Raw genomic sequence first — 26,201 nt, 5'->3', positions numbered from 1 at the left:
CCATTAGAGTGAAGAAAATGTCCATTTTACTTAAGAACTTCTACACTTATTAAAAGGTGTATTTAGTAATATTTTTTAGTTGCTGCACTAGTTGCCTTTTATATAGGCCCATGGCCCTTTTATTCATTAGAAAAACCCTAGCTATATATTGTAATGAGCTGGTGTGTATTGAATTAAGAAAAATCAGATTGTTGTTTTTATGTCTTTATCTCTTATGCAACCCTAGATCTAAAGTTAGCTTAGGCATATTCTATCATTGGTGCTTTCATCTCTTTGAACTCATGGCACCCCCAAAACCTCCTAATCCTTCTTCTAGAGAAATCATAGAGGAAGCTGTTAACCTAGCCCAGCTTCAACTTAACAATGCTATTCAAGAGACTCAAATACAAATGGATGAAAGGTTTCATTTGGCTGCTACTGAACTTGCACAGCAAGTAGGGGAGCTGCAGACCCGATTTGACAATGAAAAGGCCGTTTCCGATTCAAGACATGAGGCTGTCATGTCAAATCTGCACAAACTGTTGGCTGGGAAGGAAAAACAGCACTCGGGCACTGTTCACGTCGGGACTGTTCCCGTTGACACTGTTCATAGCGGACCTGGTACTGTTCACAGCAGACCCGGTACTGTTCATGGTGGTTCATCTCATACAGCAGGTATTCCTCTTAACTTTTCACACCCTAACATGGTTTCTACCCCACAACACACCCCACAAAATACCCCTCTAAGACACAACCCTCTTTTCTCACATTCTCCTTCAATCCCTACTGTTGCCTCTATGCTAGGGAACCCAGCAACTCATCCTCAATCTGCTTTTACACCATACTTCCCACCTCCACCACACTATCCTCCTAACCCTACAATACCAATTTTCCCTTAACACCCTTTTCCACAATATGCCAACATTCCTCCTTTACCTCCCTTACGAACACCTAAGTTAGAACTAGCCATGTTTGATGGTTCTAATCCTCTTGAATGGTTGTTCCAAGCGGAACAATTTTTTAGTTTTTATAATATGCCCCATGAAAACAGATTATCTTTATTATTCTTTTACATGAAAGATGATGCTTTAGGGTGGTTTAAATGGATGCACCAAAACTCATTGCTGTCTGATTGGGTTTCTTTTACTAAAGCCCTAGAATTACGATTTGGTCCCTCATCTTATGAGAATCATCAAGCAGAATTATTCAAGTTAAAACAAGAAGGTTCTGTAGTGGAATATCAAACTAAGTTTGAGAAACTAGGAAACCAAGTGCATGGTCTACCACCGGATGCAATTTTAAATTGCTTCATTTCTAGCCTTAACCTTGACATTCAGCATGAGATGGCCATTCATAAACCCACATCTATTTCCCAAGCTATTGGATTAGCCAAACTTATTGAGTCAAAATTAAAGGAATAAAAAAAAGGCTTTTCGAAACCCAACCACAATCTATACAGCCGCCTAACCCACACCATTCCATCCCAACCAGCAAAATTCGGAAACTCAAATACAGCCCAAATAACCCAACAGCCCAAACCCACTAACTCTAGCTTTTCATCCAAATTTCCCATCAAAAGATTAACTCAGGCCCAAATGCAAGACCGACGGGCCCAGGGACTTTGTTACAATTGCGACGAAAAGTTTTTTATTGGTCACAAATGTGCTACTGCCAAGTTTCTTTTATTAATAGAAGAAGAGGATTCAGTCGAGTTGGCAACAGCTGTCCATGACAGCACTGAAACAGAACTCCTTGAGGAACATTCCAATGACACCTATTTTCAATATGCCACTCCATTTGAAAACATATATACTATGTGGCTGCAACAACGGCTGGCTTCCACCTTAGAAATCATAGTCCAAAAATAGACAAAATATAACATAAGACTTCAATGTGACAAAGTTCATTTATTTAAGCTCGTGTAATTGTTAATTACCTTGAAAGTTGAATCCTAAATTTCCTCCTCAATAGCCTGTACTGCAGTAATCATCTTCTTCGGGCTCTCATATCTGTCATACCCCAAAATTTACCCGATACAATTCTCGTTTTAATTTATTAAGGGTGTTAAAATTAAGGGCTGTGGGGTTTAATATATCTATTGTTAAACCTGATCCCTTATGAAACTCTTTTTAATTAAACAGAGATGTGCAATTAGCAGATATTTGGGCCCAAACTGATGGCCCATATATATCTCATTTTAAGGATCTCTCCTTTTATCATTTCTTGGATATCCCTACTACAACTTATTTTTTTTATTACCATTTATGTTCTATTATTATGGATTATTATGAGGATTATTATTGTTAAGAGTATTAGGATCATTATTTTTATTTTATTAAATTAGGGGTTCAATTATATATATCATTATTAAAGTTAATCATTTTTTACTAGGATTTTATAATATTCTTTGGGTTTATTAGTGTCATGTTTCAGATTGTTATTGTTTATGCCAATAGAGTTGTTATTAACTTTTCTGTTACTAATTAATTAAGGGTTTCATTAGTCATTTGAATTGTTAAAATGAATTTAGTTAATTAAAATTGTTAAAATAGACTTAACCAGGTTTTTGTTGCTAGTGGATTAAGCAATTGGGTCGGAGATAGGCTTTATTGGGCCGGATGTGTGACGGTTCTGTGGGCCAAGCGGTTCAGGTAAGTGGACCGGGTCACCCAATCCGACCCGGCCACTGTTCATCTTCCCCATCCTCTCGCGCCGCTGCAGTCAACAACAAACCCTAAAATCTACATTCAACCCAGGCCCAGAAACATTCAATCAAATCCATAGTCTTAACAAACAATCAAATCTTCAATTAAAATCAAATCTTAACAAAACGGAACTCGTAACAGAAATCAAATGAAATATATTTTACAACAAATCAATCACTAATCAATGACAAATGAATCTGCAGAAACAAATCAAATTCGAATCAAAACCTAAAACTAATAACCTAATCTGAATCTAATATTTCCTAAACAATTAATTTAATCTAACCTAAAATAAATCCTAACCCTAACTATAAATTGAAAAGAAATTAGATGAAGAGGGGGGGGATCTTCTGGGGAAAAAGCGCCGCGAACACGAACACGGATCATCTTCATCTTCGAGCAAACCTGCAAAAGGGAGAGGGAGAAGGGGATTAGATGAAGCGAATCGAGATCGGGAAGGAACAACGGAGAGATTCACGACAAGAGGTAAGTCTCAGACTTAGCTTTAGGTTTTTTTTTGTGGTTCCGATTTACTTGTGTGTTGTTTGTTTTTGTTGGGGAATTTAGGGTTCATGGGTTTGGGAGGTTGAAGATGAAGATTCATCTTCATCTGAGGTTCGAGAAGCTTCTGGGTTGGGGAAACGATGAAGATCATGGAGATCTTCATCGCGTTCTGGGTTTTACGGCGGCCATGGGAGCGTTTCATGGTGATTCACAGTGGTTTATGGTGGTGGCGATGAAGATTCTGGGTTTGTGTTGAGAGAGGGAGAAGAACAAGAGAGAGGGATAGAGACCGAGAGGGAAGAGAGAGAAAGAAAGTGAAAAAATGAAATGGAGAGTGAGAGAGAGGAGATGTAGTCTTCATTCAACCATCTGATCCATGACATGTGGCTTCTCGATAGCCACATGTCCCACACATGAACTTTGATTCGGTGTGCACACCTCACCATGCTCCCTAGATCCAAACGCATGCAGACCCTTAGATGTTAACATCCTGGATCAAACGATCAAAACCTTGAGGACTCACCGTAACACCACACTCACGTCCACATACTACCTAACGGACTTCTAAACCCTGTTGGGTCAGGCCTGTGACTATTCACCCCCCAGTTTTACTATCCTTCAATAAAACACACCCCCTGCGCAGAAAGAGAAGAACCTTCATGGGCCTAAAGCTTTGCTGTTCGCACCCCTATAACTACTAACCTTCATAAGAATACACCCCCCTGCAAACTAAAAATCTAATTAATAAAAACTAATTAATATTTATTTGATAAATTTAATAATTGTTTATTTGTTTCTTTCCAATAATTCAATTTTCTCCCCGAACCGACCATACCTATTGGTCGCATTAGGCGAGAAATAATGCAGATCAATTTAATTTATCTGTTAATAATAATTTAATTAATCTTTTATTTAATTCTCTCCTCGACCCGACTAAAGCTATTAGTCGCAAAGACGAGAGATAAAAAACATCCTTTATTTAATTCTCTCCTCGACCCGACTAAATCTATTAGTCGCATTAGACGAGAGATAAAAAGTATATAAAATCTAAAATACATTCAATTTGCTGCCCGCGACGATCGAATCTATCGATCAGAGTAACCAGCAATGCCCATTAATCTGTTAGCTATACTGATCAAATCTATTGATCATCGCATCTAACGGTGCCATATCAAATCAGGGTTGTACGCCCAAATCTTAAAACACACTAAACCACGACACTACGGATTTTCATCCTTTTCAATCAGGCAATTCAAAATGCCTTTCAAATCACAACTTCTAAAACTACGATAGGCCATTCAAAAAGCCTTCAAACAACCTCATACTAATTCAAAGGCGTACAACCCTGTGCCCGAACTACGTTGACTCTGATTCTCCATAAGGAGATACGTAGGCACTTGGATAACCAAGGCGAGTCCCCCTCCCTAAAATCTCAAATTTTCCCTATTCAATTCCTTAGCTATTAACCTTAACTTTTAGCCATAAAACTTGACCCTTAGATTCAAAGCCAATAGGAAAGGGTTGAGGGTGCCTAACACCTTCCCTCGACCTGATTATAATAACTTACCCCGATCTCTATACTGCGTAGGGGGTTTCCTATTCGCCCTTCAGAATAGGTGGCGACTCTAAAAGCTAAATTTTTAGGGCAGGTTGCTACAATATCATCTTATTCTTTGGATTCTCTTCCATATCTTGTACAAACTATAAGTAACTTCTTCGAAGATATTCCATCTACCTGTTTATAACATAAATGCTTTTAAAATCTTTTTTCGAAATATTGAGTATTGGGCATGGAGTGAATACAGGCTTGGGAAGAAGCACCCTTAGATGTTTTCACAGCCAAAATGATAACAAATAAATATTTATCTATTTTTCAACACAAATCACACTTCTTATTCCGTCTTTTTCAACTTTTGAGTTCATGTCCTAACTCTTTCTTCTCTTGTTTCTGTAACAAAAATGAAAAGAAAAATCTTTTACTGCAACCTAATATACAACTAAATAAAAATACTAATGAAAAATTAAAGGAAAATTAATCTCTAACATTTGAGAGAAAAAATTATCACAGAATAACAAAAAAAAAGCATAAATCTTAAAAGTTAAAACTCCTAAATTAGATAAGTTGAAGATAAGAGTAAGAGGTGTAAATGCATATTTTGTATGTTGCACAGAAAAATCAAAACTATGAATGAGAGAGTGAAAGAAGAAATTTCGGTGAAAACTCATAGTAGAGATTGAAAAATCCAGAACCTTTGTGGATGAACATGAGCGAAAGCTTTATCAACCGTTCATGCTCAATTTGTGTCCCTGTTGACGCTCGATCTGCATAAACAGAAAGAAACAAAAAATTAAGTGATGTTAATAAAAAATCATGCATTGATAAACATCCAAACTAAGATAAAACTAACATGTGTCCTAAAGACATATGTTAAAAAATCTATATTTTGAGTTATGCTATCCGCCAAAATAATATATTTTGTTACTTAATATATTTTGTTAAATATATTGATTAGTTTATATTTTAATTAAAATATATATAATAAGAATGATTTTGTTATATTGATTTGAGTGTGGTAAAATAATCACCTCTAATATCACTGGATCAATTTAGATAAATAAATAAATTTATAGGTTGGATTGAATTGGATATTGGGCTATTCAGTTTTTCCTTTTTGTTCTTATATAATGACAAATAACGTATCATATTCTTCTAAAAAATAATGCTCCGGCAACGACTTTTTTCTTAAAAAATAATTTAGCCTATTATCACTACATGTTTTACATCAAATATTTAAACATACTATTAAATTTACATTATAAATATTTGGAAAAATCAAAGTTGTAGTTCACAAGTACCTATAATTACATAAAATACTTAAGATTTACTAGCATTAGCAATAAAATTATTACAATCATGACTCACAAAATAATAAATATTTAATAACTTAAAACGGAAACAATCAAGTATAATCACATCAAAGTCATATTTCAAATAAAAAAAGCCAAGAGCCAAGGACATTGTCCAAATATCCTCCACAATTCAAAAAGAAATTTTAACTCAACACTAATATTTTTAACTAAACTCCAATAATAAAAATATAAATATTAGCTGATATATCTATTCATTAAGAGGCATTTAAATGCATCTTACTCAAGAAGTAGTTTTTTTTTTGGTAGTAACTCAAGAAGTAGTTTTGATGAAGACAAAATGTCTCAAAGAAAAAATTGAACCAAACTATATCATTTGTATCAATTGAAGATCATCAAGAAATAAGTTAATGGAATCTTGTCTAAAGGTACTAGTTGCAATTTACACTATAACACATTTCAATGCTCAAAATATTCATGTTTTACTTCTTCTACACCCTTCTTACATTATTATTCATATTCATTCATCATGCCGTATTTAAAATGGATTTTTTGAGCAATTTAGAAAGTGGTATTCGAATACCAATATATGGTATCCGAATACCAGATGACCAAATTTCAAATTTCTAGTTTTTCAAAGGATGGTATTCGAATACCAATATATGATAACTAAATATCAGTTTTCAAAATTTGAAATTTTAACATTTTTTAAGTGGTATTCGAATGCCACATTATGGTATCTGAACACCAACCGAAAACCATGCATTTTTTCTGATTTAAAATGTTTCACAATTACTGTATTGTTTCATGGTTCCATAAATCTAAATATTTGCATTGCATCATAGTTTCAAGATTAAAAATTTATTATAATGCTTCATGAATTGTTTCTAAAATAATATGCATCTCTTCATGACAAAGTTTCATGAAGTATATAAGATGTGCTTTTCAAACATTCACATTTACCTCTTTTCAACATTCAAAATTCACTTATCAATTCAAGTATATTATCAAGTACTCATTCAATAAAAATTTGTGCATTATTTTCACATCATCCAAAGTTTTTATACATTCTGAGTACTTGAATTATCATAGTTTAAATTGTAGCATATTGAACTAGAAGATCCAAAGATAATGTTTTTGGATTCAAAACAAGACAATATTTATTCAAAATTATTATGAGTTTGTTGTGACTTAATCATCAAAGTGTGTGGTGATAAGTTATGTCTAATAAGAGAAAGTGGTGTGCTATCTCGGGGTTTGTGTAAAAAAGTAATGTGCTTTCTTGATTCTGTTAGAAGATTGTGAGAGAAGTCTTGGTGTGAGACTTTTACAAAGATCTCATAGTGAAAAATCTTTGAAGATGTGAAGGGACTAGAGGTACCCTTGGTTATAAAGGGAACTAGGATAAATCTTTGTGTCATTTACTTTCTTGCCTTTTATTTTTCATTTTAAGTTTAATAACTTAGTTCCGTAAAAATTAAAAAGGTATAATCTTTGCCTGAAACAAAAAAAAAATCCAAAAAACCCAATTCACCCCTCTTAGGTTGCAGACTATAATTACAACCCGCATTAGAGCAGGTTAAGATAAATTGCTCCTTGATCCAGTTAGACAAGGCTTCCTAAAAGCCATTCTTAACAGATGGAGGAAGCACCAACAAATCACTATGTTTCCTTGGTGAATACTATGATTTCTGGAAGATTCATATGAAATGTACTTAAGAGCACAATGCGATGAAATATGGGATGCTATCATGAATTGACCCTTCATTTCTACAACTGTCATAGATAATGTATAAAAACCAAATGTGAAAGGTTCTTGGAACAATGACGACAAAAAAAGTGTTGTTCGATAAGAAGGCAAAAAACATTCTTAGATTTGCCTTAGAAATGGACAAATTTTTCTGAGTGTCAAATTGCAAAACAACCAAGAAAATGTGAGATACATTGGAAGTAACACACGAAGATACAAAGGAAGTGAAAAGATCCAAATTAAACACTCTATCTCAAGAATATGAGACATTTAAAATGCAACCCAGAGAGAAGATTCTTGATTTGAAAAAGAGATTTACACATTGGAAAAACCATTCGATGGCACTTGAAAAAACATTCATAAATGATGAATTAAATCTCAAAGTTTTTTTTATCACTGACAAGATTACATGATAAATCAAAGGTAACGACTATATCGAAGAAGAAGAGTCTTTCCAAAATAAATTTGACGGCATTGTTTGGAAAACTTCAAGAGCATGAGTTAGAATTTGGAAGGCTAGAAAAACATGAAGATCAAGAAAAGAAACACAAAAGCATCACTTTAAGAGTGGATTCAAAAGAAACAATACAAGACGATGATTTAAATGAAGAGGAAAACGTTACCTTACTTGTTAAAAGTTTGGAAAACTCCTTCAGAAAGATACGACTATAAAATTTGGAAAAGAAAGAAATTTTTTTAAGAAAAAGGAGGCCTCAACATCAAACTTGAATTTCCTTTTTTTGAATACGGGAAGCAAGGCCACGTGAAAGTGGATTAGGGGTGTTCGTGGTTTAAGAACTGCTCTGAATTGAACCAAATTAATGGTTCAGTTCAGTTTTTGAAAATCACTTTAATAAAAAATCAATTATCTGTTAAAGCAGTTCCAATTCAATTCTAAATTGGTTTTGAACCAGATTGTATCTATAAACTGGTTAACAATCAATTTCTAGTTATAAACTGGTCTAAATCCAGTTTATAATTAAAAGTCAAATTTATTTTATAAATTATTTTCAAAATTGTTTTTTTTTTTAATTTTTCTCCCTCTCTTTATATATATATATATATATATATATATATATATATATATATATATATATATATATATATATATATATATATATATATATATATATATATATATATATATATATATATATATATATAATCTGAGTTGTAAATATTGAAAAATAGTGATTTGTACTGAATTGAAAATTTAGAATTACTAAAAACACAACACTATGTTAGAAGAATAAGCAGGCTAAGATGTGTATATATAAAACCTCGTTTCAGGTTCTGGAATAAAACTAAACAAACACAACACAAAGTGACAAAAATCAAATATAAATACTATCACATAATTTAGTGAAGTTCACCTGAACTTAAAATAATAGAGTAATGATTACAATTAATTCATGTGTGAGAGACAAGTGTATTTGTAAGGGTACGTTTGGCGTGAATTTTTATAGTTAGAGGCTAGTGTTTGGGTACAGGTGCATTTGGCGCCACGACTTTTTTAGTGAGAAACAAGTGAATTGGTAAGGATGTGTTTGGAGTCGCAAACGTGAATTTTTCAAAAAGCTGAAAATATAGTTTTTTAATGAAGTTGCAAACGTATTTTTTTTAAAAGCTGAAAGTAGAGTTTTGCAATGAAGTTGTAAACGTGATTTTTTTCGAAAAACTGAATTTAGAGTTTTGCAATGAAGTTGCAAAAGTGATTTTTTCGAAAAGCTGAAAGTAGAGTTTTACAATGAAGTTGTAAACGTGATTTTTTCAAAAAGTTGAAAATAGAATTTTGCAATGGAGTCGCAAACGTGGTTTTTTCAAAAAGCTTAAAGTAGATTTTTTTGTATTTCTGAAAATTTTGATTTTTTATATTTTCGACAAACTCGATTTTAATTTTTTTAGAAAAAACTCGATTTTTTTTCGAAAAAAAATTTGATTTTTTCGTTTTTCCGGAAAATCAATTTTTTCTGGAAAATAAATATTTTTTAAATACTTTTTTGTGCTAAATTATTATTTTTGGTTTCAGGAAAAAACAAATATTTTTGAAACAGTTTATAAAACGAAACTGGCTCTAAACCAGTTTTAAACTGAATTTGAATTGTTTAAATTAAATGGTTCAGTTCATTAACCATTTAAGTGGTTCAGTTTTTTAATGGTGCAATGCAATTCAGTTCTAGTATACAATTCAGTTAACCATATTTTTGAACACCCCTAAAGTGGATTGACCATCTCTTGCAAAGAAAATTAGTTTTAAAGGAAAGGAAGATTTCAAATCAAATAAGGCCTACATTGCTTGGGGTATCAAAAAAGTGAGTTCGTCTTCCGACTCGGAAAATGAGGAATGAGAAAACATCCCATTGATGACCTCACACCATTCAGATGATGAACACAAAATTATTGGTTTTGAAATTAATGAGAAACATTCATACGATGAATTAAATTACAAAATTCCTTCCGTGAATTACATGAGGAATGTTTGACACTTTCTAGAACATGCTCAAAACAATTAGAAATAAATTTGTCTCTAGAAAGCACGACTAGTGACACTAAACTGAAATTAGACAAAGTTAAAAATTCAACATGCAATAAGTTTCCATCACATGAATCTAAAAATGTTGAATTAATCCAAGTCTTAAGGAAATATGAGAAATTTCAACTTGGTTTGGAAAGTGTGCTAAGTAGACAGAGATACTCAAATGATAAATATAGGCTTGGATTCTCTAAATTTGATAAACCAAGTTCAAGCAGAACTATCTTTGTTAAAGCTAGCAATAAATTCAAAAATGCGAAACCAAATAAAGCGCATGTAATTAATCCTAAGAAGGCTTATGTTATAAATAATTCTTATGTTTATAAAAACAATTACGTCTTTAAACCTAGATGTTTTAATTGTAATACAAAAGGCCACACCCTAATATTTTATAATAAGAAACTATGGTGTTCCTAAAGGTTTGTATGTATGGGTCAAGAAAGGAACCAACCAACGAGGACACAAAGCACATTGGGTACCTTAAAAATATTATTTTATTTTATATGTCTGCTTGAAGACCACTACAAATATACTGTATCAGGATAGTGGTTACTCTAAGTACATGACTGGAGACAAGTCGAAAATTTCATCTCTTACTGTAAAATCTAAAGAATTTGTGACTTATAGAGACAACAACAAAGGAAGAATCCTTGGTATTGACAAATTTTTTATTCCTCCATTTATTGCAATAGTCGATGTTCTATATGTTAAAGGATTAAAGCATAATCTTATAAGCATAAGTCAACTATACGACAAAGGACTAAAGATCAACTTCAACAAGGATAAGTGCATTATAGAGGATGAAATAAAGCTTGTAAGAAAGAAAATTAACAATATATTCATGATAACATTGGATGACTTATCATTGAAACATAAATATCTTGTGGTAAATAACAATAATGATGCATGGCTTTGGCACAAAAGTATAACACAGACTTATATTCTTTCTCTCAGTAATTCATCATGCTGAGGTGTGTAAGGTGCTATAACTCCATGCTCAATCCCATCCTTTTCACAAAATTGATCAAACTCGGTTGAGATGTACACACCACTACCACCAATTCTCAACCTTTTGATTGCACATTCAGCCTGATTCTCAACTAGCATCTTGAATCTCTTGAAATTGGTGAACACCTCACTTTTCTTGTGCAACACGTAAATCTACTTATATCTAGTGAATTCATCTATGAAGGTTAGGAAGTATTAGTTACCTCATAGTGATTTCACTTCAAAGGGACCACACAATATGAGTGCACAATCTCTAATTTTTGTTGTGACTTCATTGACAAGTCATGTTTGAATGACCTTCTTGCTTGCTTGGCAATGTATCACTTCCCACATAGTTGTTTTGCGATTATGATCTTGAGAAGGCCACATAGTTGTTTTGCGATTATGATCTTGCGATTATGCTCTTATGTGCACCAAATTTAGACTCCTTAAGTTGAGATGGTCAAACCTATGATACCATGTCCAATTTTGATCTCCAACTCTCATTGATGCAAGAAATTAATGGTTTAACATGTTGATCATAATCTTGAATGTCTTGTTGGTTGACAGGGTGCCTTCAAGATTAGCTTGGAACTTCAATCAAACATCTTGAGTTCTTTATGTTCTAGCCTCATCGTGTAGTCTTTGTCAAGCAATTGACCCATGTAGATCAAATTATTTTCCATAGAAGGAACATATAACACATCACCTCAAATAGCGTTTTGTCCATCCTTCTTCTTCTCAAGAACGTTTCCTGCTCCTTTTGATGTGACCATGATATTTTTTGCAAATCTAATTGACCTCCACATCGATTCATCAAGTTTGATGAACTATTTTTTATTACTAGTCATATAATTGTTGCACCATGTAACAAGGTACCAAACATTGATTCTGTCTTGATCCAAGTGTGTATTAGCATCAAAATGATCTCTGTTGAGTCACTACTTCCAGCATGAGCAAATTGTGTTACACCCTTGTCATTCTCCTTTGATTCTTTGTTGAATTAACAATCCCTAGCATAATGTCTATACTTTTGCAAACAATAGAGTTGGTTTTCTTTCATCTTCTCCTTCTTTTTTAATTTCTGATTGTGAGGAGCACCATTCTTGCTCGTCTCACCTTGACTTCTTAAGTTATTGCCCGCACCGTCACTTTCAAACCGCAGTTTCTTCCACTTTTTGTTGTCTTTATTGTTCTTTGAGGAGTCTTCTTTCATTTTGAAGAATTTGGCAAGCAAAGCTTGTTCAAACACCTTCTCTGAATTTTTGTGTTTCAACTTTAACTCATGAGCTTCAATAGGTTCTTGCAATTATTCAAGCTTCATTTCAGATAAATCTTTAGACTCTTAAATGACCATAACGATGTGATCAAACTTAGTAGGAAGAGTTCTTAAAACCTTCTCTAATTTCTGTAGTCCAATTTTTTTTCTTTACGCGACTTCATTTGATAGGCCAAAAATCACCACTTTTAAGAAGAACTTAGCAATTGATTCACCATCATTCATCGGCGAATTCTCACATTGTTTTCTCAATTATTGCAACTTGACTTTCTTTAATTTCTCGTTCCCACCATACAACTTCTTGAGAGTATCATACACATCTTTGATCGTTTCTTTCTCAATGATCTTCTCAAAGACATTTGAATCCACACACTGATGGATCAAGAACAAGTCTTTCCCATATTTCTTGCTCATTTCACGATGAGTATATCTTTGTGCCTCAGTAGCATTTGCCTCTAATGCTAAGAAACCATCATTCACGATTTCAAGCATATCTTAAAATCTGAACATAATGTTCTTTGAAAACGGGTAGATTAACAGAGAATTGATTGGAGGTTGTACTTCAATTTTTCATGGATGGAGATTGATGATCAAACTGGTGCTCTGACACCAATTTATTGAAGTAACTTATGCTCTAAGTTACTTACAAATTTAGGAAATTGCGAAAAAAATTAAAAGAAATTGAGAGAGAGAGAGAGAGAGAGAGAAATATTATTGGAATGAAATTGAGTATATGCTACATACATCATTTATATAAAATCATACTACTAACTGACATATAAATAGTAACCACATGTATAAGTAGCAGTAATCACGTGTATAAGTAATAGAAACTTATATATAACTAGTAATAACCACATGTATAATTAACATAAATAACATGTGAAACCAATAATACATGTGAAGTTAGTTATAATTGTCTAACCACATTATAACTAGGGATGACAACGGGTAGAGTCGGGTGCAGGTTTGACACTATTCAAATTCGTATCTGAAATCACCCTCCAAACCCGAACCTAAAGGCTGTTCGGATGACAAAATAACACCCACGCCCACACCCGTTGGATTCATGTTTTTCCACCCGAACCTAAAGACTATTCGGGTGATGAAATAACACCGACGCCCACACCCGTAGGATTCAAATTTTCCACCCGAACCCGCAACAAAACAACAACATTGAAATTTTCCATCAATCCAAACGGGTGAAAAAACACCGTAGAATTACAATATATTTAGGGGCATAAAATACAACAGTAACATTAAAATACAACGTAGAATTATATATATTTAGGAGCACTAATATAATTTCAGGTCTGAATGGATGCGATTTCGAGTTTCAGGTGCGGGTTTCACATTACTCAAACCCGCACCCAAAATATCGGGTGGCACCCGAACCTAAATCCAGTCAACTCGGGTGAAACCCAAACCCGAACCCAGTCTACTTGAGTTTTCACCCGTTAACTCGAGTTCGAGTGCGGATGGGCCCCATGGGTTTGGATCTGCCTACCATCCCTAATTAATAACTAACTTCTAACTTATAAACTGTTTTACATATCAATCGAAGTGAACATCAAAGTGAAATAAAGATTGATGGTGGGGTGAAAGAAGTCTAAGATATATTCATTGATTGCACTCTGACAACAATCAGTTGGCAAAAATATATTAGAATAGACTGTAAATAAATGTCTTGTACAAGTTTGAATGCAAAATAATAAAATGGCTATTATAAAGATCTATCTTCAAAGCAAGCACAAAATCACCCTTTGTATTTGCATAAACTAATCTATTTTGGAACCGTGTTTATGATTTGTTAGCTTTCTCTTAGCTTCTATTTAATGAATCCCAATTAGGTATGTTTGCAGTAGCCTCATTCACCATCTTTACTAGCCTCACCTGCAAAAATTATCATCAGCGTATTAATTGGCAGTAACAACAACAAAAAACTAAGTATCATGTCGAATTCTTGTCGAATTACAAGAATTCTAGAAAGAATAGACTAACGAATAGACTAACCACACTTTCCGGAACTCCGGGAGGTGGTAAGGAAATGTTTTTAGGTGGAGGACCCATCAGATATGATCTCTTGTCAAAACGCCATTCTCCAATCTTCCCATATGTCAGTTTCCCCTAGACGAAGAATCGATAACAAGTAAATAACCCGATAATCAAACAACTAAGCATGCAAGACCGATATAGGTTAAAGGAAAAAGAAATGAACTCACCTCCAAATTGTAGTCACATCCATATGTATAATGTATGATAAAATTCTTCCCTACTTCTAAATCCCATGGCGGCTGAAAAATTCCAACGATTCATGTTAAACTTTACGACTTTAAGTAAAAACAGAAAGAAATGGGAGAAAAGAAAATGAAAAATACAAGACGATATGAGCAATTCGAACCTGCAGCATAAAGTCTTTCCGAAGAATATGCTTTATACCATGCAACGCAGACGCTACAGCATAAGCATACCTTTACTCAAAAGAGAGTTATAGTAAGGTTAGACCTATCAGTACTGACCATTGTCGAAGAGAAATTATAAAACATAAAACGAAAACAGCATTATTTAAATGAGATAAATCACAAGAAATAAAACTCTGGCGTGTTGATTTTCTACTGTAATTCGTAATACTCACATTTCAAGCACCCATCCGAAAGCTTTATCCGTCTCAGGATCATCTTTCATTCTCAACGAAACGTTCACCCAGGTGGGAGCTATTTCCTCCAACAAATACTGATGATACAGAAAAATCAAACCCTTAGAAGAAAAGGCGACGCAGCTCATAAGTTTACATGGACTAAATGCGAAAAATGATATATTTGCAGGGACCAAAACATATTTAAACCTAAATTTAATCGGTAACAATATGCAAGTTATTACTAACTGAAACTTCACCTTGTGGATGATTACGGGGGAATTGCCAATGGGATCAACATCAGTAACAGGACCATTTTCCTTAGGATAGAATTTTCTCATGATTTTCTCATTTTCAGCTGGTTTTATATAGAAAAACGGATACCCTGCTGGTTCATTTTCTGAAGCCAAATTCGGCAAAGGATTGACAAATATGTGGTCAGGTTCTGCCATCAGAATATATCTGCACAAATCATAAAATGCACAGCTTCTTAGATTTCATTCTTGAAAAAAAATGTATAAATTCTAGAAAATTAAAACCCTTACTCTTCATCAATAACCGCTTTCTCCAGCCATTGAACAAAAGCCCATGGTCTATTTAGGACTATATAACCCTGAACCAAAAGAAAATTGATAAGAGCATGAAGAGTAAGCGAAAATATGGAAAGATCAAGAACAATGATATTTATAATGTAGTGAATCAGTGTTGTCAGATAGTCACTATAGTGCTTAAGCGTTGCAGAGTCTGAACAAATCACTACAGATCTGTGAAACACTATATAGCACAAAGTTTGTCGAATAAAGGTTATACAAGAATTTGAACAAACTGCGATCAGCAATTGGCAACACTGTAGTAGATAATTATCAATAGTTTGGAACCTGTTAAAAACCTTCTCACTAGAATGATAAAATCAATCAATAAAGAAAGGGAAATCATTCATCATTATAGAAATCGTACATATAGTTATAGATGCTTGCATTGAAAACAATCAATGTGTTACAATCGTATGCTACTATGGACGAATCTGGAATTTCCAAGGCGTGTTAATAACCACCAGCAATATAAAGATTCATAACTTAAAGCAAGCATACAACTATTTTAAAATAAAGCAATAATAAAACCGTAAAAAATATTGAGTGCAGAGAAACATAAGTTGATGATAACAAGAAAAAGAAAAGAAAATGTAACACTTCAAATTCAAAACCTCTTTTGAACAACAATCATCACAAGGTGGACTAACTATATTTCTTCATTAGTTTTAAAAAAAAAAAACTATATTTGCGATGATTATAACATTTGACACAATCACAGTCATAAAGCTTGGATTACAAAGAAAATATCTGGAGGTTCTTCTTTCTCTCCACCGTTTCAATATTCTGTTAATCTTTTTATACAACTTAATCTACAAAATATGTTGATTTCAATGTTGTCCGTGGCGGATGACGGTCCATGGCTGAGAGCCAAAATCCTGCCATACCAGACACTTTGCGGCACCGTTATAGCGGATTATGGCAGAAAAACCCATAACGGCAACTCCAAAAACTGCCACGTATATCCACCATACCGCTGCAATTGCGGATGTTTGATAATACTTGATTTCAAACTTAAATGACTAAATCTTATGCAATAAATTATTCTAATCAAGCAACTATGTCATTCTGTTCTCCTACCGGGGTCTAGCACAGATGGTTGCTGTGTAGTGTGTGTGAGTGTTGTAAGTCTCGAACATCAAGTTCAATTCCTACTCTAAAGAAAAATCATTCTTCCTTCATACTATTCTTTATGTCAGGATTTATAAACTTGATATTAGATCAAGAATTCACCAAAATAACATACTGAAAAGGTAGAAACATAAAAGTACATACCCTATCCAAACCATCAGGAAGAGGATCAACAACAAAAGTAGGAATTTCATCCATCAACTGATCTCCCTTTCCAGAATGCAAAATTCTGGTAAACTTCCCCATAGCCGATCCAGGCATAACCTTCGCCTTCTTATACCAATAATACATGATCCTACATTGCCATTGACTATAAGCAGCATCGGTCGCAGTAACAGCGACATGGAATTTAGATTTAGTATTTATAAACTCCACTTTTCCATCAACAATAGATCCCAAATCACTTCCTACTTTATGTCCTACTATCATCGACACCAAATTATAAGTCGCAAAGAAAAATCCCAACATCATAAGCAGCATAAGTAGCGACTTTACCCTCCCCAGGCTTTTCCTCACAATCATTTTCTCAATCTTCAATCCAACTATCAACCCTACCCAATTCTTCTTTCTGAAATATCTCAGAATTCAGATTAAAAACTCTAAAGTTCTTCAAAATCACAGCTTAAGCTCATACTAATTATCAATAGAAAAAAAAAAGAAAGAAAAAAAAAAAGCCTTTTACTTGAGTTATTTGTTCCACAAGAAAAATCTGCAACAAATCAAAAAACAAAAGAAGTTACATATACGTATAATATAGTAAATGTGACACAGACACAACCCACAAAGCAGTTACAACAGAAATCAACGGAATTGAAACAAAACACAATTTTCATAAAACCCCAAAAACTGGAACCCAAATTAAGACTCACTCACGTAAACGTAAACGTAAACGGATCTGATGTTGTGAGACAATTCAAGGCACCCCAATGAGAAAGACTGAACCTTTGATTAAGAAGAGACAAAAAAAAAAAACGAAATTTGGATGAAAATAGAAAATGCGTACCAAGTGTTTGATGAAATGAAAATGAGAAAAATGGATTTTTGGGGTTTTGAGTTTGGAGCATGAAAGTGATTAGTGGAAAAAGAACAAAGATTGAAGTTTTGAAGGGATTATGAATGAGTGATTAAGAGAATAATTGAAAGAAATGTATAAAGTAATGTATATGAGGAAAGTGAAATGGAATTTCTCATACCATATTTGGAATTTTTCATATTTTGGTTGGTATTTGGTATATATTCCCTCATACTCAAATAATTTTTATCCAACTTGATAATTATAGAAAATATAGAAAATTAATAAATTGAAAGGATATTTGTCTAGGAAAAAGAGGTAAGAGCAAAGAATGTCTCAAAATAATATTATTGTTTAATACTTTATTCTATTTATATTAATATTAAGAAATATAATAAACTATAAAAAAATATTCTTTTCTTTTCTTTTCAAGTATATCTTTTTGTAGTTATATGTTGAACAATTGAATTGAATTAGTAAAACATGGACTAAAATGTTATCAAATTATTTTTATTATCAATTAATATATTTGTCAAAATTATAAATATAAGTTCTAATATAATACTTTGTAAGATGTTTAGATAGTAAAATTAAAGTAAAATTTATTTTAAAATAAAATAAAAGTAATAATTTTTCAAGTTTTATTTATAAGATAACGTAGATTTTTTAAAATTATTGAATAACTAAGATATTTTATCCATAATACAGTCCACATACAATGATTATTTAATGAATTTAATTTTTTTTTTATATAAATAGGTCAGAGATACTATTAAATACATTGAAATGTGAGTTCAATAAGTTCTTTATAAAAAAGAGAAATTATAATTTTGTAAAAATAATAATTTTTTTATTCAAAAATTAAAATTCTATCATATTGACAATGTAATATAAGGTGGTTAATAATTTTTTTGGTAATTTATCATACTTTAATAAAGTTTTATTTGATTATTTTTTCTTGGTTATAAAGAAGATCAGTGATCTAAATCTATGGTGAAGAGGTAGTGGTTTTTGTGAGAAAATGGCATGAAACAATGGTCGATTGTACCACTGTTCTATTAAAAAAAGTATGGTGAAGTGATGGTATGAGTTTTGGTATGTCGGAGCAAGTTTTTGGGACGATTGAGAGAAGATGGACCAACAAAGATAATGCTTTAATGTCTAAGTCAATAATTCAAGTGAAAAGTAGTTGTAGAGTGAGAATGAATTGAATAATTGAAATGACTTGATCTGACCTTTATATAATGTAGGCAGTCAAAACATCGGGTGTGTGAGTCAACGTCTTATGTGTGTTGCAATTCGATCAGTCTAATAGTGAGAGATATGATAGATGGTGTGATCGTGTGTTCTCGATGAAAATTAGAATCCACATGTTCAATGTGTCTTCTTCATCAACACTTGTTATTGGACCTTCTTTGCGAGTCTTGCGGATTGTCTAAAAGAGAAACCAAAAAAAGTATGAAATTTAAATATTGCATATTTCCTTTGTTATAAGATTATAAGATCCCATATGAATTTTAAAGGTGTTCTGGATTTTTCGCAAGACCAACAGACAAATGCTCAATCATCGAGCTCAACACAAAAGACGTAGTTAACAAGTATGAAACATGTCAGACCTCATCAATCACAAAACATGCGAACTCAATTTTGACATATCTCTCATCGTAAAATATAATCAAATAACGATTCACACAATGCATTGAGTTAGTCAAAAGTGGTTTAAATTATTCACCTTACATAAGTTTCTCACACTCCAAATTCAAATATCTCTTTCACTCTTACTTTAAATTATTATTTGAACATTTCATTGAATTGAACGTCGAAATATTAATTTACAGGTTCACTTCTCTCTGTCATACTATAGACACTCATCATCGTGTTGAAAGATCTCCTTTATTATTTAGTTTCCTATTTTCTTGTTTCAATATGAATCAAAGAATTAAATATAGTGATGAATTTGTAAAAGAGTTTTACTTTTATATAATTATTTTTCAATTAACAATATGATATGAAAGAAAAAACTAATGTGTTTACATTTAATATCAATAGTTTTATAAATAAATCATTAAAACATGCAAAATTTTGAGAATGAATTTATATAAAAATACTTTACACAACAAAAAATATGATAAATATATAAGTGAAATGGATGAGTGTGATGGGGGTGGGGGCGTAGGGGTCAGCATCAAAAGGAATGAAAGAAAGTGGGGAAAGCTTAGTAAAGTTTGGTCATTGGAATGGATTCTACGCAAATCCTGGTCACAGACACATTCCAATTTGTCTCCTTTGAATATTCATAAAGTCACTTTAAAGTGTTACAACAAATTGCTGTTCATGTGTATAGTGTAACCCTGTCCTATTCTATATTGCTTTTAACTTTGGATAAATTCTAAAATAGTAGGCTAGATTCGAATCTCATTTCATTCATTTTTTTCAACTATTAAATTATACTAACTCTCATAAGCTAGTATGTATATCATATTAAACTAGTAACTATATAATGTGTATATCATTGACTATTTATCCACTATCACTTCTCTAAAATGATTAGTTAATAAATTGAAGAAAAAGATTAATAGTTGATTTGGTAACTATTTATGATTTGATGTGGATGTGTGTATAATATTAGTTATCGATTAGTTTATAAAATTTTTTTAAACAAAACTAAGATAAATATATTAGAAATAAGAAAAACAAAGGAGATGAGAGACTTAAGTCAATTCATAAGAAAAAGAGTTAATATAAGTTTAGACATTTCAAATTTGTTATACAAAAAAAAAACATTTTTATTACAATCAAGAAGATGATCATACCAAGTTAAGTTTCTAGAGGACAATCCAGTGCTAGTAAGTTTATCCGCACAGATGTTGTCTTCTCTAAAAATGTGGGATATCATGAAGTCCAAAGGCATAATCCTACGAAGACAATTCATCCGACGAGATTTAATGGTCCAAGAAACAATATTAGGATTAGAGAAAGCTTTCACCACTATTAATGAATTTGTTTCTGTTCAAACTTTGTTCCAATGTTTTTTCAAGGCCAACTCAATGGCTATAATCATACCTGCCAACTCAGCCAACAAAGCATTTCACGGGCCAATGTATGTAGATAATCTCTGTATATACTTAATCTTCTCATTTTTGAAAAATTTCCTCACAAGCACAAAAGGTAGGAACTCTCATGGCAACGCCATCAGTATTACATTTGATCCAACCTGGAGCGGGAGATTGCCATAAAAGGTAGGAACTTCCACGACAACCCCATCAAAATTACATTCCAGAGCATGATTGTTGATGTTAAAGCTTTTTAGTATGGAGAAGTCAATCATTGAGGGGTCTGATGCCTTCATGGTGTTATCACCAATATTTTTGACATATGAAGTCATTGCCTTAATACAGGTTTTACAACGAGTTTCAACGTTTTCAAATCGAGACTTGTTTCTTGACATCCAAATTTTTTGTATATTATGTTCATTACACCAGTCCTTATCACAGTTTAACATTGAGGGGACCAATTCCCGCATATAGTCTTCCAACAATGCATTAAGCAAATGATTTTTAATGATAAAGGTAGAATGTTGGAAAACCAAACTCAAATGGAAACAACGTATTGACATTTAAAATTAAGATGGTTAGATGTTCCAACATGTTTGTGGCAAAGGCTGCACATAGAAGGAAGATAGAAGCCTCTAGCATTCAAATTTTCATCATATGGAATACCATTGTGCGTTAGTCTCCAAACAAGCATGAATTTAGATTGAAGGGTGTAAGAACTACTCCATATGACAGATGAGGCTATGTTATAATGAAATTCATCAATAAGCTTTAAGGTAAGTAGGCCGCTATGAATATGATTTCAAGTTCTACAATTTGGTCTTTCATCTAAAGGAATGATGCAAGGATTGACTGTGTCCATTAAATCAGGGAAAAACATAATCATATCGTTTGGAGTATACCAATATTTATCAATAATAAAATCATTGACCTTGACTTTTAGAGAAGTATGAAAAATGATGGGAATGTTGTATTTTGAAGAAAGAGTTGTGGCACACCAACTTCTAGATATAAATTTGCATCCTTACCATTTCTAATTAACCAAGAAGTGTTATATTGAATTGTGCTAAATTGGACATTCATGAAAGTGCAGTCACGTTATTGTATGGTATTATTTATTTGTTTGGATGTTTTTGTCAATTTGAATGTAGTTGTTTTAGTTTGTTTGCGTATGTGTAATTTGCTTATCATTTAATATTTGTGCTTTTGTACTTTATTCGTACTTCAGTTGTATTGTAATCGTTTTGGCTATTGTGTTGTTGTATCACTGAGAATCCTCATTACTCAATAAATTAGAGTGTTTGATCCTTGATAATGCCCCTTTCTGAGCCTTACAAGTTGCTCTTTTGACTTTTCACAAGGAGTGGCTTGAATCATAAGTTAGAGCTTTTAAACCAGGATATTAAGTTACTTGATTTGGATTAAGTGTTAAATGTGATTCCAATCAGGAACCTTATGAAAATTGGAATTTACCTCTAGATGAATTGATTTGAATCGACAAATGAACCTAATTTAAATCACAACCTCATGTGACTCGAATCAAGTGTTGATTCTGATTCGAATCAAATGTCTCAATGAAGCCAAATTTGGGCTTTTCTCAAATTGATTCAAGTCAAGCATATAACTTGATTTGAATTACAAAATCTTGTGATTTGAATCATAATTTCTTGTTGACTAGAATCATAGCTTGACAAATCTAATTATCCATCTTAAATTTAAATAGTTGTTTATTTGATGAAAGTAACAAGTGTGTGAAACATATGGGTGAAACTCATAAAGACAAAGATATCAATTTAACTTCTCTTCTTTAGTGTGTCTATACCCATCACCATTAATCTTTCTCTTCTTCACTAGAATAATCCGTGTCATATTCACTTCTTTTTGTTGTATCTTGTTTTTATGCAATTTGTTATTGTATCCTGATTTTCCAATTTTTTATTTTTTCCACTTTTGGGAATTTTCTGACTTTCCTAGTATTTTTTTCATTTTTCGTGGATATTTCATTTATAGCTAAAAAAACACAGATCGAACACAAACCAGTTATATACCAAAATTCAGTTATTACAATTTGCTCAACAGGGCACAACCACTGATTATCAAACAACAACAATTCATCAACAGAAATTCAAATAACAGCAATTGTACAATTTTATAACATATTCATAAGAATAAGGGAAACCTACCAATCGATGCCCCAAAGGGTTTTGCCAAAACCATTTTTGGTCACAAACATAATCACAAATAACAAAGAAGAAGAAGAAGAAGAAGAAGAAGAAGAAGAAGAAGAAGAAGAAGAAGAAGAAGAAAGGAGGGTAAGGATATCTCACTATTCAACTGTCTAAATACCCATATATAAAGAGTTTCCCCTTACCTTGAAATTATCGATCTATGAAAAACCTTTGGCCTTTTGGGATCTACCGCTCTCTTCCTTCCTAAGCTTTGCATCTTTTCCTCTTTTTCCAACTTTTCTTAATTTCATGATCTGACAACACTTCCCCTCATATTATCTATTTATTTAACCAAAAACTCTCAGTTACTTCTCTCGCTCTCAACTCTTCTCACACCCCCACTAAAACTCCATTTCTATTATTTTATTTTTAATTCAAATAATACTCTAAATTAATTAAAATAATAATGATCTAATTATCCTAATAGCTCAATTATCTCAATTAAAATAATAATTCTATTAATCTCACTAAATCTCACCACATCCTCGCCTCTTTACTCAAAGCACCTCTTTCGCTCTAATTTTTAATAAAATTCTATTTTTTATCAACTCTAAAATATCTTTAATTTTCTTTATATTTCGGATATCTAATTAAATAAAATTAAAAAAACTAATATTAATTCAATTAAAATTAGATTACTAAAGTTAGGGTATTACAATATTTAGTAGGGGCCTTCACAGTTACAAAACAATTTCCCCATCTTGGTTAGTGCCACCACTTGGTTTAGCACTATGTCACCCTCCTACATTTCTCTAGAAATCACTCTGGTGTTATACCTTCTTGATGCTCTATACTTTGCTGTAAATTCTTGAATCAGGGCCATCTTCCTGACCTTTTCCACTAGGTCAGATGAATATATGAGCTTTGCCTCATTCTTTTCATTGTTAAAATATTCTTTCCACCAAACGGGCATGTTGATTTTGACGGGAAACTTCACATCAGATCCATAAACAATTCTAGAAGAGATCTCCTTGGTGGATGAGTGCGGAATCATATGGTATGACCACAAATCTTTAACGCTCAATGAAGTCTTTGGTGTTCATGTTAAAATGTAGGAGATATGACATACATTTAAAATAACCAATCAAAAACCACGACTTAATATGTACAAATAGAAAAAAATGGGTTACTTCATATAAATGCTTTGACCAGAGCCATTTTGAATTGTCAAGCTTCTTTTTTATTCCATTGAGTATGACCCTGTTGGATGACTCTTATTGTCCATATTTTGATAGTCAACCAATATGAATCTTTTTTGTATCACTTAGTGGTGGGAGAATTCGACCACATCATAAATGGTGAGATATGTTGCATTGTATGACACTATGCACCTAGTTTAGCTGAAATATCAGATTACGTTAGGTTATCCTGAGCAACCTAGGTAGAAGATAATTATCACAATTTTCAGAACTCTCACGAGTTGGCCGAAAGTGTTGGAATTATCAGAGAAAACATAACATTTGTGAATCAGGATAAAGAAAGACACGAAACCCCATGTAAAGGGTTCCTGAATATCAATATGAACACAAATCTTTAGGAGGAAGGTGGTTGGAACACCAGAGTGGTGATTTGTGGCGAGGGAAGTTATGTTGTGGTGGCGCCGATAGAGAAAAGAAGTGAATTTCTAAATCCACGAACTACTACAGCTTATGTCATGTATTAACAGTCGAAGATTGTGAAAGCATGTAGGATGCAAAATATTGAAATTAAATCGGATTGCAAGATTTAGTATAAAATGATGGAAAAGAGACCATAAGTATAAGGAAAATTAAAGATTTGTCTTATCACCCCCCAAATTATACCTAACACCCTCCCCACTGCAACGCCCTTACTAAATTACCCTTCCCTATTTAAAAACCATCTTCACATTTCCATTGTCAGATTTCAATTTTTTTCCAAAAGTTGTGTGATATACTAGACATTTTGAGATAACTACCGAATTTTTACAAGTAACTAGTGTTTTTATTGGTAATTTACGTTTTAAAACACATTTTCATCAAAAACATGCATTTTTACCTACTTTTTTAAAATATCCAGTAAAAACTCATATTTCTAATGCATTTTTACCCGATTCTCTGAAAAAATTGGTTAAATCACATAAATTTTTACCTATGATTTTGAAAAGTCCGATAAAAATGTATACATGCTTACCGAATATTTCAAAAAAATGGTAGAAGAAATGGTTGAGATCGTAACCGGATTTTTTCAAAAAATATGAGAAAGTCATGTTGATTTCCTGATTTTTAAAATGTTTATTAGTTTGTATTTTTTTTGTTTTTTTAGTGACGACCAAAGAACTAGATGACACGATTACTTCTAGACAAACATACATAATGGGGAGAGCAAGTGTAGATAGCTCTCGTGTATGGGCATATGACGTACATCGATGATTCGTATATCATGGCGGGTAGAGTAGTATTGATCAATTCTCACAATAGGGGGAGGCTGAACAATCACGTGAACCCTGGATTGTCCAACGTAGATGAGGTAGAGTTGGATATGATAGAGATCTTGATAATGAGCCCAATGTTGTGATTATTGACGATGTTGAGACAACAAATCAGGAGGTGGAGGATCATAGGCAGGTGGTGGATGAGACAGAGGTAACTGGTCATATTGATATGGAGGCTCCGACTGAAACGATGGAGGTGACTGCTTTGACTGATACAGATGTGAATTATGAGACTCATACAAATCCATTTGTACATGCAAATGGATGGTTTCCTAGAGGGCCCAGTGATTGTACCTTGCTCATCGGATATGTCGATCATGTGGCATTGAGATTATGGTAGGGATGTGTGTGTATGTGGGTTATTTTAAACTTATTTTTATTTATTATTGACACGTTGAAAATATCTGATGATTTTTACCTTATTTGTTACAGGAACGCCTACCTCTGAAGGTGCACACCCACATGGCGAAGCTAAAGAAGTTCTAAGATATTTAG

General features: G+C 32.7%; 2 protein-coding genes across 4 annotated transcripts; one reads left to right on the top strand and one right to left on the bottom strand.

The window, feature by feature from the left end:
- The first annotated feature begins 1,052 nt into the window (after positions 1 to 1,052).
- On the top strand, positions 1,053 to 1,400 carry LOC131619725 (uncharacterized). The gene has a single exon (XM_058890792.1). The coding sequence runs from the start codon at positions 1,053 to 1,055 to the stop codon at positions 1,398 to 1,400; it is 348 nt and encodes a 115-aa protein (XP_058746775.1).
- Positions 1,401 to 14,253: 12,853 nt separating this feature from the next.
- On the bottom strand, positions 14,254 to 18,132 carry LOC131615908 (hydroxyproline O-arabinosyltransferase NOD3). 3 transcript variants are annotated; one of them, XM_058887090.1, is made up of 9 exons: positions 17,835 to 18,132; positions 17,106 to 17,670; positions 15,786 to 15,853; positions 15,501 to 15,702; positions 15,241 to 15,338; positions 15,007 to 15,076; positions 14,828 to 14,899; positions 14,619 to 14,732; positions 14,254 to 14,498 (listed from the first exon to the last, which is right to left on the bottom strand). In XM_058887090.1, exons 2-9 carry the CDS (start codon positions 17,481 to 17,483, stop codon positions 14,427 to 14,429), a joined length of 1,074 nt encoding a protein of 357 aa, XP_058743073.1. In that variant the 5' UTR covers positions 17,484 to 17,670; positions 17,835 to 18,132; the 3' UTR covers positions 14,254 to 14,426. The 3 variants fall into 3 exon arrangements, with proteins under 3 accessions (XP_058743073.1, XP_058743074.1, XP_058743075.1); XM_058887091.1 differs by having other exon boundaries at positions 17,841 to 18,132; XM_058887092.1 differs by having other exon boundaries at positions 17,965 to 18,132.
- Between the last annotated feature and the right edge of the window lie 8,069 nt (positions 18,133 to 26,201).

The sequence above is a fragment of the Vicia villosa genome, linkage group LG7 (assembly GCF_029867415.1).
Source record: "Vicia villosa cultivar HV-30 ecotype Madison, WI linkage group LG7, Vvil1.0, whole genome shotgun sequence".
Taxonomy (NCBI): Eukaryota; Viridiplantae; Streptophyta; class Magnoliopsida; order Fabales; family Fabaceae; genus Vicia; species Vicia villosa.
This window is presented reverse-complemented; position numbering and strand designations above follow the sequence as displayed.

What these genes read in the sequence shown, in the direction of transcription:
- LOC131619725 (XM_058890792.1), top strand. Translation starts at nt 1,053, where the DNA reads ATGAAAGATGATGCTTTAGGGTGGTTTAAATGGATGCACCAAAACTCA.
- LOC131615908 (XM_058887090.1), bottom strand. Translation starts at nt 17,483, where the DNA reads ATGATTGTGAGGAAAAGCCTGGGGAGGGTAAAGTCGCTACTTATGCTG. An exon ending in AAAGCGGTTATTGATGAAGA is followed by an intron (nt 15,703 to 15,785) that starts GTAAGGGTTTTA and finishes TGATTTGTGCAG; the next exon opens with ATATATTCTGATGGCAGAAC. An exon ending in CCGGAGTTCCGGAAAGTGTG is followed by an intron (nt 14,499 to 14,618) that starts GTTAGTCTATTC and finishes TAATTTTTGCAG; the next exon opens with GTGAGGCTAGTAAAGATGGT.